Source organism: Neophocaena asiaeorientalis, unplaced genomic scaffold (genome assembly GCF_003031525.2).
Source record: "Neophocaena asiaeorientalis asiaeorientalis breed wild unplaced genomic scaffold, Neophocaena_asiaeorientalis_V1.1 scaffold247, whole genome shotgun sequence".
Lineage (NCBI taxonomy): Eukaryota > Metazoa > Chordata > Mammalia > Artiodactyla > Phocoenidae > Neophocaena > Neophocaena asiaeorientalis.
The window spans coordinates 244,649-257,411 of record NW_020174930.1 but is presented as its reverse complement, the minus strand read 5'-3'; the positions used below and the strand labels follow the sequence as shown (position 1 = coordinate 257,411).

Genomic DNA, 12,763 nt, shown 5'->3' with positions numbered 1-12,763 from the left:
TAAACACCACCACAATCTGTATAGAACTTTCCATCATACTAAAACATTCCCTTGTTCCCCTACCCACTTAATTTTCACCCCCACCCACTAAATTAGATGATTTTCCTAGAATTTTGTATAAATAGAATCATACAGCTCTACTTTCTTGTGCCTGGCTTCTTTTGCCCAGCCTAATTTTATTATTAATGTTGTTATATGCATTAGTAGTTCCTTTTCATTGCTGAGTGATATTCCATTGTCAGGCAACATCACTGTTTATACATTTATCTGCTGAAGGACATTTTGGTTCTTTCTAATTTGGGGCTATTATGAATAACGATTCTATGAACATTTTTATACAATTCTTTTTTAAAAATTTATTTTTTGATTTTGTTTTTGTATAATTATTTAAGTTTTCCTGGGGGTAAATACCTAGAATTGAAATTGTTGGTTTTAGGTAAGGTGTCATTACCTTTAAAAAGAACTATCAAATGGATTTTTAATGATATCACATTATAGTTTTAATTTGCACTTCCCTGATGACTAAAGCTTTGTATATCTTTTCTAGTACTTACTGGCTATCTATATATCTTCTATTATGAAATGCTTGTTTTAATCTTACCCTTTTTTTCCTCATTTAAACTAAGTTGTTTGTATTATTATTGTATTATGAACATTCTTTACATATTGTGGACGCAAGTCCTTTGACAGACATATCTATTAGAGACATTTTCTCCCAATGTGTGATTTTCTTTTTTGTTTTCATAATAAAATCTTGAAAAGCAGACACTTTAAATTTTAATAAACTCCAATTTATCTTTTTTGCTTTTATGTCTCACACAATTCTTTGCATTACATATTAAAAATCTCTGTGTGCTTCAAATTAGTTTCCATGTTTCCCAACAGAAATTTTGTACTATTAGCTATATTGTTTAGGTTTATAATTTATTTTGAATAAACTTTAATTATGGTATAAACATCAAGGTGCATTTAAAATATACGATTATCCAATTATTTTATCATCATTTTTGAAAAAAGTCACCTTTTTCACATCAAATTACCCTGGAACATATGTCAAAAATTAACTAACAACTTTCAGTTACATTTCAGATCATTAGAGAGCAGGAAAAAGCACTGCTCCTATTCCTAAACAAGAAGACATATGGGAAGAGTTTAAATTTAACAACTTTTCTTGAATACATCAGATATCTGAGATTGCAGGGCAAAAAACTAGCCCAAAGTCTGGAGAGCTAGGTGGCTGCAGAGAGAAACAAGAACCCAAGCAGTTGCTTAACTGAGAAAGAGAATGCCAAACACCATATAAAATGATTGTAAAAAAGCTAAACAACATGCAAGATCAGATAGGTTATTTCAGCAGAGAGAGATAAACTATAGTAAAATTTAAATGCTGGATATAAAAAACACATACAATAAATGAAGAATGCCTTCAAAGGGATTATCAGTATACTTGATACCACTGAGGAAGGACTCAGTGACATTGAAAAGAGAGATAGAATATATACACACACTTTTATATATATTTGTAGAATATATACACACTTTTATATATATTTGTATCTGTGTATGCTTCAATACAGTATTTGTATTAGTGACCCAGAGATGATACAGAAGTACACAGAAAACATGGTTTGACTTTGTTGAAAAAAGACAGCTTAGTAACAATGGCCTTTCCTATATGCGCATGTCAGGAGGTAGCAGGAGAAAAGGAATGAGGTATAGGATTCTGAATTTTCAGATACTTCCTGTAAAAGGTTTACTTGTTATGAATATACATGTGGCAAATCACAGCTGATATCGGAATAGTTACTAAGTAAGGGGTACATAATTCTATTACAGTGCAGTTGACTTCCAATATACATACAAAACAAACATCTAAGTGGCATGCACACTCACATGGACACACAGAGAACTCAGAAAATATTCACATACATTCAACACTGTGCAGTTTATGCAATTTCTTTCTTATTTTTAAAAATCTTATTCTAGTGAATGTCTATGAACCAATATTGTTATATTTCATTAACTGTCTTAATATTACATATGAAATAGTTTTTATATAACATAAAGGCTATTATTTACCTTTCTCAAATTGATAAATTCTTCCCTTATTACAAACTCTGAGAGATATTAAACTTTGATGACTCACTGAAAGCTTTCACACATTCACAGCTCGATTATCAGATATTTAATGAGATATCATTTTTTGGGTAAAGGATTACCTATATATGTTGTAATGTTAAATATCTTCCCTTGATACTTACCTGACCAAGGAGGAAGAGTTGTGGGTAAAAACTATGGTCATTCAGGATGTTGTCAGGGGGTTTTCCTGCGTGATATTTCTGATACACTACACTGAGTTCACATGTCCACAGAAATCACATTCATAGGCTTTGTTAACTGAGGGTTGGTGAGTAAATATCAGTATTAAGTATACCCAAACTGTAGAAGCCCAGCAGAGAACAAGTTTATTTCATCACAGCAAAATGTCTGTGTACATGCAGAAGAAAATTTCATTCAACAGTCACTCTTTGGCCCTGTTTCTTTCTACTTTGTACTCTTTCATCTTCTGTGCATGAGCCCCTTTGGTTTTGCTGGTGATAATCTCCACTCCATTCTGACAAGGGACAGGAGAAAACATTAAGAATTTGAGAGGTGTATTTAGTAAGACCTGTCATTGACTTCTACATTTCACTATCCAGAGGTTAAAAATATGATCTCATTTGGATGACAGTGTAGTTAAGAAATTTAGACTAGGTGTGGCATGAGAAAAAAGGAAATGGTCATTGGTAAACAATTAATAGTCATTATATGTCATATAGTTATTACCCTGTGTTAGTCAAACTGAGGTGTGACTTACAGTAGGATTCCCCACATCCATTACCCTGATTTCTTGTCTGTTCTCATATACTGTGAGGTCTCTATGTATTTTCTGCTTTACTGAGAAAGCTGGCTTTTGGCTAAAGGTTATCTCACATTTATTACATTCTCAATTTTCTCACTGTTTGATTTCTCTGATGATGAATGAATTTTGCTTTCTCTGATGATGAATGAATTTTGATTGCTGGAACAAAGTTTTGAAATTTTCATTACATTCCCAGGGTTCTCCTGCAGTGTGAGTTTTCCAAGGATTGAATGCACAGAGTATTTCTTGTATTCATTATCTTTACAGAGTTTCTTTGCTGAATTGAATTCTCTGATCTACAATGAGGACTGCACTCAAGATGAGACTGCCTGTGTAAAATATATTCCAAGAATTTCGCTCTTGTGTAAGTCCTCTGATGTTTAGTGAAAGCTGGTATCTTGCAGAGGAACTTCCAAGTGTTCATTATATTCATAGGGGTTCTCTCCTACATGTTTTATTTTGTATTGCGAGACTTGATTTCCAGCTCAGAGCTTTTCCATATTCATTACATTTATATGTTTAGTTCTCTGTGTGGGCTTTCTGATGTTCTCTAAGGCTTGATTTCTGGCTGAAAGTTTTCCCACATTTATCACATTTATAGGGTTTCTCCCCAGTGTGAGTTCTCTGATGTACTCTGAGGTTTGACTTCTGGCTGAAAGCTTCTCCACAGTGATTACAATTATAGGGTTTCTCTCCTGTGTGAGTTCTCTGATGTTTTCTTAGGACTGACTTCTCACTGAAAGCTTTGGCACATTCACTACATTCATAGGGTTTCTCCCCTGTGTGAGTTCTCTGATGTCCTCTGAGATTTGATTTCTGCCTGAAAGTTTTTCCACACTCATCACATTTATAGGGTTTCTCCCCAGTGTGAGTTCTGTGATGTACTCTGAGGTTTGATTTCTGGCTAAAAGCTTCCCCACAATGATTACATGTATAGGGTTTCTCCCCTGTGTGAATTCTATGATGTCCTCTGAGTTGTGATTTCTGACCGAATGCTTTCCCACATTGATTACATTTATAGGGCTTCTCCCCTGTATGAGTTCTATGATGTTTTCTTAGACCTGACTTCAGTTTGAAAGCTTTCCCACATTCATCACATTTATATGGTCTTTCTCCTGTGTGAGTTCTCCGATGATTCCTTAGGCCTGACATATGGCTGAAAGATTTTCCACATTCATTACATTCAAAGGGTTTCTCTCCCGTGTGAGTTCTCTGATGTACTATGAGGATTGATTTATAGTTGAAAGATTTCCCACATTCATTACATTCAAAAGGTTTCTCTCCTGTGTGAATTCTCTGATGTATTCTTAGGCCTGACTTTGCACTGAAAGCTTTCTCACATCCATCACATTTATAGGGTTTTTCTCCTGTGTGAGTTCTCTGATGTTTTCTTAGGCGTGACTTCTCACTGAAAGCTTTCCCACATTCATGACATTCATAGGGTTTCTCCTCTGTGTGACTTTTCTGAGGCTGAATCAGGCATGAAGTCATAGTGCAGGATTTTCCACATTCATTACACTCATAGGGTTTCACTGTTATTTGAGTTCTCTTATGTACATTGAAAGTTGACTGGTAAGCCAATGATTCTGTACATGTGCTATAGTCAGAGGACTGGTCTATTGTGTGAATTCTCTGATGCACTTGGAGGGTTGAATTATGGCTGAAATTCTTTCCACATTCAAAGGGTTTCACCCCTATATGAATTTTTTGCTGTTCTCTAATGTGTAATTTTTGGCTGAAAGATTTCCCTTCTGTGTCAGTTCTTTGAGTGATCCTACTGAAATTATTTCTGTTTTTATCAATAGTATATTCATATTTATTAAACTCATAGTGACTCTTCTCCTCTGGATGATTGCTCTGAGAGATTATCAAGGTTGATTTATCATATTGGTTTTCCCCAAATTTACTGAATTTATAAGATTTCACTTTTGGGTGGGTATCCTTAGATGTAACAAGGGCAGTCTTTTCAAGAAAATCCTTTCCACATTCATTATATTCAAAAGTTTGCTGTAAAGTCTGAATTGTCTGATGCTGAATAACTTTTTCTTTATGTCCAAAGGCTTTCACACTTTTACTATAAACAAAAGATTTCTCTCCAGTATTAGTTCTGTGATCCTTAATACTGAGGAGCCAATTCTCACATACATTAAGCTCATAAGCCTTCTTTCTTGAATACTGACAGTGTGGGGTCAATGAGCTAAGAAGCAAGTAAGTAGACCCTGTAGTGTCAAATTTACAAGGCATTGTTTCTGCAGGGAAAATGTTTATGTCCAGAGTACACAGTTTTCTTGAAATTTCTTGCTCTGTAGTCAATGATTTGTTGACAAATAAAACTTGCCTCAAATGTTTGCCTTGGTTTTCTAGGCTCTCCTGTAAGAGTTCATCAGGTTGGGATTCTTCTAAAAGTGAGAAAATTAAAAATATTTAATGATATTTAACACACTTATTATGGAGTGAAATTTATATACATATCCCCCATTATGTATTTAACTCCTTGGTGTCTGGTTCAGTTTCCCAAAAATAAAGTAATTTCAAGTGTATATTCTCTCTTATTTTGTTGTTAAAAAACTTTTTCTAGTGGAAAGACAGAGAGGAATCTAGAAATGAAATTACATCTATATTTGGTATCTTAAAGTATAATTTTCAAAACCAGGTAGAGAAGAGGATATAAAGGAAAGGAACAATTAAAAAAGAAGAATATATTTGAGAGAGTTGAATCCTGGGAACAGATGAAACAAAGACTGAAATGAATTCAACAAGGATTTTGCACTAATTAGATAACAAAAAGTATCAATGGAGAATTGCTTTCAGTGGCTTTATTGAGATAGAGTTTACATTAGGGAAGAACACCAGAGACTACATTCACAAACACAGATTACATTGATAACCATTAGTCTATATGATTCCAACTGGAGCTCCATTTTTCCATTCTACACATCAACACTAAAATAAATTTATCATGGGGAATTCCCTGGCAGTCCAGTGATTAGGACTCAGCGATTTCACTGCCATGGGCCCAGGTTCAATCCCTGGTCAGGGAACTAAGATCCTGCAAGCCACATAGTGTGGCCAAAAAAAAATTATAATGGCACAAATTTTCTCATGTTGAAAGAAATAATCAGAAACAGAAACATAAATTTATTGGTGGAAGTGAAAAAACTGATGAGAGTTAAAGTAATTTTTCCACCTATATTGGAGTCACCTCTCTTTCCTGGTTCTGGTGCCTTGGTATTATATTAGGGTTGTTCAATAGTGAGTCCCTCTTAATCATCAAATCTTTTAACTTTCCTCTTTTCAATTTGTTTACTCATTTCCCCCAAACCAGTCGTGCCCTGTCCAATTCTTAATTCTATTTTCCATCTATTTCTCCACATATCTAGTTTTTATTCATTGTAAGAATCTTAAGGATCGTATGTTTCAAACTGGCCCTAGAAACCCTAAAAGTATCCTTTATATTTATTTACCATAAATTTCCTGTGCATATTTGATTGCTATTGTCCTCCTGATACCCACGCTCCATGCAAAAATGTCTGTGACTCACAATTTTTAAAGTAAATAACCATCACTGAAATCAGAAGGCATCATAAAACTGATGGCAAATCCATAGTTAAATGAGCAGCATCTTCTCTCTTGGCTGTACCTAAAATAATGGCTCACCATTTAATCAATAGCATCTTACATAATATAAAATATGTTTATGCAGCTTTGCTCACCTTTCCAAAATACAACCCTCACTGTGATATACTTTGCATCTCTCTGTAATATAAATTTAGTGGTCCATAAAAAGCTCCATGCATAGGAATTAGACAGTTCTTTTACTAATATAAGAGTTCAGATCCAGCAACACCTACATTAGATGATTCAAAAGTCCCAGAAATTTGACTTGGGCATTTACATTTGTGGATTGTGTTTTCTGAGTGAATCAGTATGAAATGCCTCTCTCCACCTGACTTTGGAATCAGCCTACAATGTTATTAAAAAATATTTATCATGTGACAAATACCCAGAAAGGAAGAGTGAAACAGAGACCATTCTTTTTGGGACATTATAATCCAGGTGAGGAAAGGAGCTCATTCAGTAATTATATGCTACCTGGCACAGAATCTCATTTTCTTTTGACACATCCATCAAATGGGCTGAGTTTACAAAAGTAAGAGAAAAAGTATAGGCTAAAGTATTCCAAGATTATATTATAGAAGTAGGAATCTGAGCCCAAACTTGAAATGAGTAATAGTGCTTTCTTCTCTTTTTCTAGTTGAGGTTAGCTATTTTATTTGCTTTTGTTCCAAGAACCACCTTTTGGCTTTATAACGTTTTATAACTATAATGTTTTATCTTTATTACATTTCTTGCTTTGCTTAGTTTTCTTTTAAAACTTTATTGCTTTTAAAAATAAGTATATGAGGCTAAAATTGTTTCCTCTAAGAACCATTTCATCTATAGTGCAAAGAGTCTAATAAACATGTTTTTCATTAAAAAGTAATTTCTGGATATTGTACAGTTTTAACTTACTCTTTTATAAAATAGGTTTTTAAAGGTATATATTCATTATTAATTTTAAGATAGAGGGATTTAAAATTTTCTCATATTGTTTGCAATTTATAGTGTTATTTGACAATAATATCTTTACTTTGTAGAATTTGCCTAAAATACTTTTACATTTTGTCAATGTTCCAAGGTCATTTAAAAGGAGGTTTATTCTTTGTTTTCAGAATACTTATGTAGTGTGTTTGCATAGCTTTGTTTTCAGAACATAATAGATTCATTTTATAAAATATGCTATTTATAATGTCTAGACCAGAGGTTGGTAAACTTTTTCTGTAAGAGGCCAGAGAGTAAATATTTTAGGCTTTGCTGGTTATTCACTCTCTATTGCAATAATTCAACTCTGCCTTGTAGTTTGAATATGTAAACAAATGGATATTGCTGTGTTCCAATAAATGTTTCTTTACCAAAACAAGCAGTAGGCAGGATTTGACCTGTGGGCCATAGTTTGCCAAGCACTATTCTAGAGTCCACAGGCTATGGAATGAAATCAGAGACGCATATTAAGGTTGACTATATCTAATGTGTTCCTATTTCTCCTTATAACTCTTGCAGTTTTTTGTTTTATGAATCCTGATGAATAACTTACTTGGTGTACTAATATTTTAAACTTTTATGTATCCTTTAAAAATTATCTTCTTTAGCATTATCAAAATGTCCTTTTTCTCACCTGTTTTTGACCTGAATTGAACTTTGAGATAAATAAACACTGAGTTGTTTTTATGTTTATAGTCTTAACAACTCATGACTGTATTTTCAAATTTTCTAAATTATTTTCTAGGTGTATCTCTGATACAGTATGATAGCATTTTCTCTTAATAGGTATATTAAAATCCATTTACATTGGTAGTTTATACGTCAGATATGTTTGTCTTACTCTATGTGTGTTTGCATAGCTTTTGTGCAGAAAATGTTTAACACAGCAGGCCTGAGACTGCTACCCTTAGAAAGGCCTGTTTACAAGATTAGCCCTTAGCTGGCATCTGGGAACTTAGATTTTGAGATGGTTCCCAAGATTCCCAGAACTGCTAAGAGGGACTCAATGAGCCTAAACTGTTTGTACAAACAATATATTTATGCTGAACACCTAGTTTCCATCTGAAAGCCTACAATTTTGATACATGCTAGACAGAGGGTGCTTACATGAGCAGCCCCCAGTGAAAACTCTGGGCACCTCATCTCAAATGAACTTTCCAGGTACATATTTCACATGTGTTGTCACACCTAGTTTTCTCTCAACTTTGCCCCATGCACCTTTTCTCTTTGTTGATTTTGATTTGTATGATTTCACTGTATAAATCTTAGTTATGAGTATGCCTATATGCTGAGTCCTCCAAGGTGAGTTAATGAACCTGATGATGATCCTGGGGACCCTTGATTTACAGCTTTATAAGAAACTTTTCTAGTAACAGATCTGTTTTTGCTCTGTCAAATGTAAACAATAAGGAAGGTTGCAGTTTGCTCTAGTTTTTATGCTTTCTAATTATACTATGCAATCATCTACTTATTTTGATTGTATATAGTAATTTATTATTATATAATGATAAAATTTATTTCTCTCTTCTGATCTGTTTACTCCCAATTTTAGTTGTTTTATTAACTTTTCTTTGTTTTTATCTTTTTATTGTTAAATATACAACCATTACTTAATTTTTCAGCTTCAAAGGGTACACTTAGCTCCCATTTTTTAAAGATGAGAATATCAACATACTTACATTACATTCCTTTCTTTAGTTGTCCCCCTTCTACTTTTTAATAGATCTATTATTTCTAATGTTTCAAATGTGAAGGCCTCTAATGGGAGAGTGCTGAAAAACATTTCAAACTGCTCACTTCTAATCTAGTTTTCTTGGATGCCTTCTGCCAGTATACAATAACTCACCTGGGGAACTTCTGTTTACAAATTCTTTCTCTAATAACCACGGATCTTCTCCTTGTTCCAACATGAAAATCAGTTCTGGTTTTGTAAAGCAGTACCCTGTAAAAGGGAAATACTTTAGCACTTGAGTTAGCTGCATAGGTTTTACTGTTTCTGAATGTGAAGAAAGGTATAGCTTCAGAAGTGGTACATTGAGGGTGCTTGCTAGAATTTTTTTGGGGGGGCAGAAATGACAGCAAAAAACATTTTCTTACACTCATAACGGATCCCACTTCTTAAACCCTTAAGTCACAAGCCTAAATAACATTAAGTTCTAAAATAGTCAATGTCTGTGCTTCAAATGAGATTTCGTAAGGACCAATTTCATACCTGACCATAATGGAGTAAAAGGAACTGATTTACCCTTCATATCAGACATCTTAAAAAAACCATACAAACTATATGGGATGGGTTTTAGACTTTGGAAAACAGGCAGTACAGACAGGGATACTTGAGAATAGAGAAACAAATGAGGTGAGCCCTGTGCTTATCACAGCTTATTGCTTGGAGAGTTTTCAACTCATAATGCAAAAAGAGATCACCAAAACAGAGCCTAGCTGATTCAGTAAGTTAAGGCAACAGAAGTGGATTTTAAGGAAGTCATGAAAACTAGGATTTGTAAAATAAAATACAAGAAAAGAAAGATACAGTGTATTTCTCTATCTGATATGCAGAAGGATCTCCTGAATACTTGGAAGTGTAAGGAAAACACCTGAGGTTGGGGGGAAGACCAGTGAAAAAAGAGTAGCCTGAAGTATTACCAAAGCACACAGAGAGGTAGGAACTTCTGTTTCTGTTAGCCAGGGTAGAAAAACTTCCTAATCCATGGCCAATTGGGTAGAATAACCAGAAGGGTATTTATTGACTTGGTAGAGGAGCCAAATTAGTCCAAGAGTAAAGTGAGCTCTGAATCCAATATAACAAAGCTTAAAGCAAACCTTGAAAGGATCAAATTAATTCCAAGTAATTTAACTACATCCCAGAAAAGGCCCCAAAAGATTTAAAATAATACAACAAAACTAGCACCTAACAATATAAAATCCACAACATTTAGCCTTCAATAAAAAATTACTAGGTATGAATAAAAGGGATATATGACTGTACTCAAGGAGAAAAATCAATCAGTAAGCCACAGAGTAAGAAATGACACATATAAAATTAATAATCAAGGCCATTAAAACAGTAAATATACTCCATGATGAGAATAGAAAGGGAATTTATTAAAAAAAGAAGTTCCCAACTGAAATTCTAAATATGAAAAATATCTGAAATGAGAAAACAAACCAACCAAACAACAAACAAAAAAACACTGGATAGGATTAATAATAGTATATATACCACATAAGGAAGACTAAATGACCTAAGGTAGATAGATAACTTTAAAGTATAGAAATAAAAACTATGAAAGAAGAAACCCCCAGTGAATAAAAGACTGGAAAATAATAAACAGAGTTATCTCTGTGACCTGTGGGATAAAGTTATGTAACATGTATAATTAGCATTTCAGAAGGAAAAATGGAGGATGGAAAAAATAAGGGGCAAAGGTTCAATTTTTGAAGAAGTGTATATACCGATGGATCCAAGAAGCTAAATGAATGCCAAGGAGAATAAACATGAAGAAAACCACACCAAGATACATTAAAATTAAATTGCTAAAACCAGTGATAAAGAGAAAATGTTCACTAGATAGTGAAAGACATAATATGTACAGAGAAAAGAAAAGAATGAATGTCTACTTCTTGTCAGAAATTATACAAGCCAGGAGACTATGAAGTGACAATTTTAAAGTACTGAAAGCAAAAAAGTCAACCTAGAATTTTATGCTTGGCAAATATGTCATTTTCAAACAAACAAAAATTGAAAGAATTTATCACCAACTGACATGTGTTACAGGAAAGTTAATTCTCTAAAAGAAATTCTTCAGACAGAAGAAAAATGCTATCAGGTGGAAATTTGGATTAATACATAGAAAAAAGAGCACCATAATCTGGAAACAAGAGGATAAAAATAAACTTGTCTCATTTTCAGAACTCTCTTAAAAAATAATAAATTGTGTTTTAAAGCAATAATGTACTGTAGGAAATGGGAACTAGCGAGAGTTGGGAATGTTAGGGATTTTAAAACTTATGTAGATCAGGCCTGCAGAGCTGCTGAGGAATTTGTCAATATTTACTATGAGACAATGGACAAAAGAAGATGGGCACTAACCAGGCTCTATCTGGACAAGGCCACTTTAATATGTAATGGAAATGTTACAGGACTGGAAGCCCTAATTTTTTTGAGATACTGCCTTCTAGTGAGTTCCAGGTCAATATGTTAGATTGCCAGCCAGTTCATGAGCAAGCTACTCAGGCCCAGACTACAGTTCTTGTTGTGACCAGTGGAACTGTGAAGTTTGATGGAAACGAACACTACTTCAACCAGAACTTCCTGCTGACTGCTTAGTCTTCTAACAATACCGTGTGGAAGACTGCAAGTGACTGCTTCCATTTTCAAGACTGGGCTAGTAGTCAAAGGGGGCAAAAGTCCATTCACTTTTGGTCCATTAGTTCCAGCAACAGAAATTTATGTGAATTAATTAATTTCATTGTAGAAGCACTAAAAACTAGTATGTGCTGAAACTAAATTTCTTTAATATTTTTTTTATTCCTAGCAGCACCTTTTCTAGCAGCTGCCAGTTTGAATTGTTGCCCTTAAGAGCTTTAATGCTAGTTTTCTACATGCCTTATATAAGTTTCACTAATGACATTCTTACAGTAATATTAAAGCTATGATCTCTGTACTAACATACTCACTGTGAGCCCGGCATATCGCAAAAATGAAATCCTTTTATTGTACTGTCTATGGGATATCAGCACAATGTAACCTCTCTGGGAGGATGTGGAAGTTTTTTTTTTAATTTAGTTAATTTTGTAGGACAACATGTACCTATTTTTGGTAAACAGTGGTAATGCAGTTTTAATATAAGGCTTTTTCAATCAGTTCAATGAACACATTACTAATTTAGGTTTACATAACTACTCTGACATACTAGAATCTCACATAGAGATGTTCAATAGTCTTTTTATGTTAAGAAATGCGGGTTCTTTAAATGTCGGCTTGTTTTCCTATGAAGTGAATTGATCTACTAGAGAGGTGTAAAATGTTCTGGATTGATACCTGAGTGCTGAATACGCTCAGTGGCTTAAAAGCAAACTTCTTAAAAACATTTTTCTTGGCAGCTCCAGGTCTGTAACTTTAGGTAGTGAATGGTAGGTAGTAGGACTAATAGCTCTAATGGGAGAATGTGGAGTGAGAACTGTAGAGATCAGAGGTTGGCCAAAAGTAAGGCAGGGTATCAAATGGTATACTTTTGGTACTTGTTTTCTACCTCCTAAAAATGTAGCCTAATTTTAGGA

At 33.9% G+C, this 12,763-nt stretch overlaps 1 protein-coding gene and 1 pseudogene across 4 annotated transcripts in view; one reads left to right on the top strand and one right to left on the bottom strand.

Moving 5' to 3' along the window:
* Nucleotides 1–791: 791 nt before the first annotated feature.
* Nucleotides 792–12,763, bottom strand: part of ZNF782 (zinc finger protein 782) — a 59,949-nt gene continuing 47,977 nt past the window's right edge. For 3 of the 4 annotated variants that reach the window (XM_024761415.1, XM_024761414.1, XM_024761416.1), the window contains exons 5-6: nt 9,330–9,425; nt 792–5,301 (exon numbers count right to left, since the gene is read on the bottom strand). In XM_024761415.1, the coding sequence (XP_024617183.1) occupies nt 3,422–5,301; nt 9,330–9,425 (1,976 nt within the window). In that variant the 3' untranslated portion in view covers nt 792–3,421. The remainder of the gene's footprint in view (nt 5,302–9,329; nt 9,426–12,763) is intronic. The other variant, XR_003005477.1, reaches the window with a different exon arrangement.
* On the top strand, nt 11,470–11,984 carry LOC112410713 (NTF2-related export protein 2-like; annotated as a pseudogene).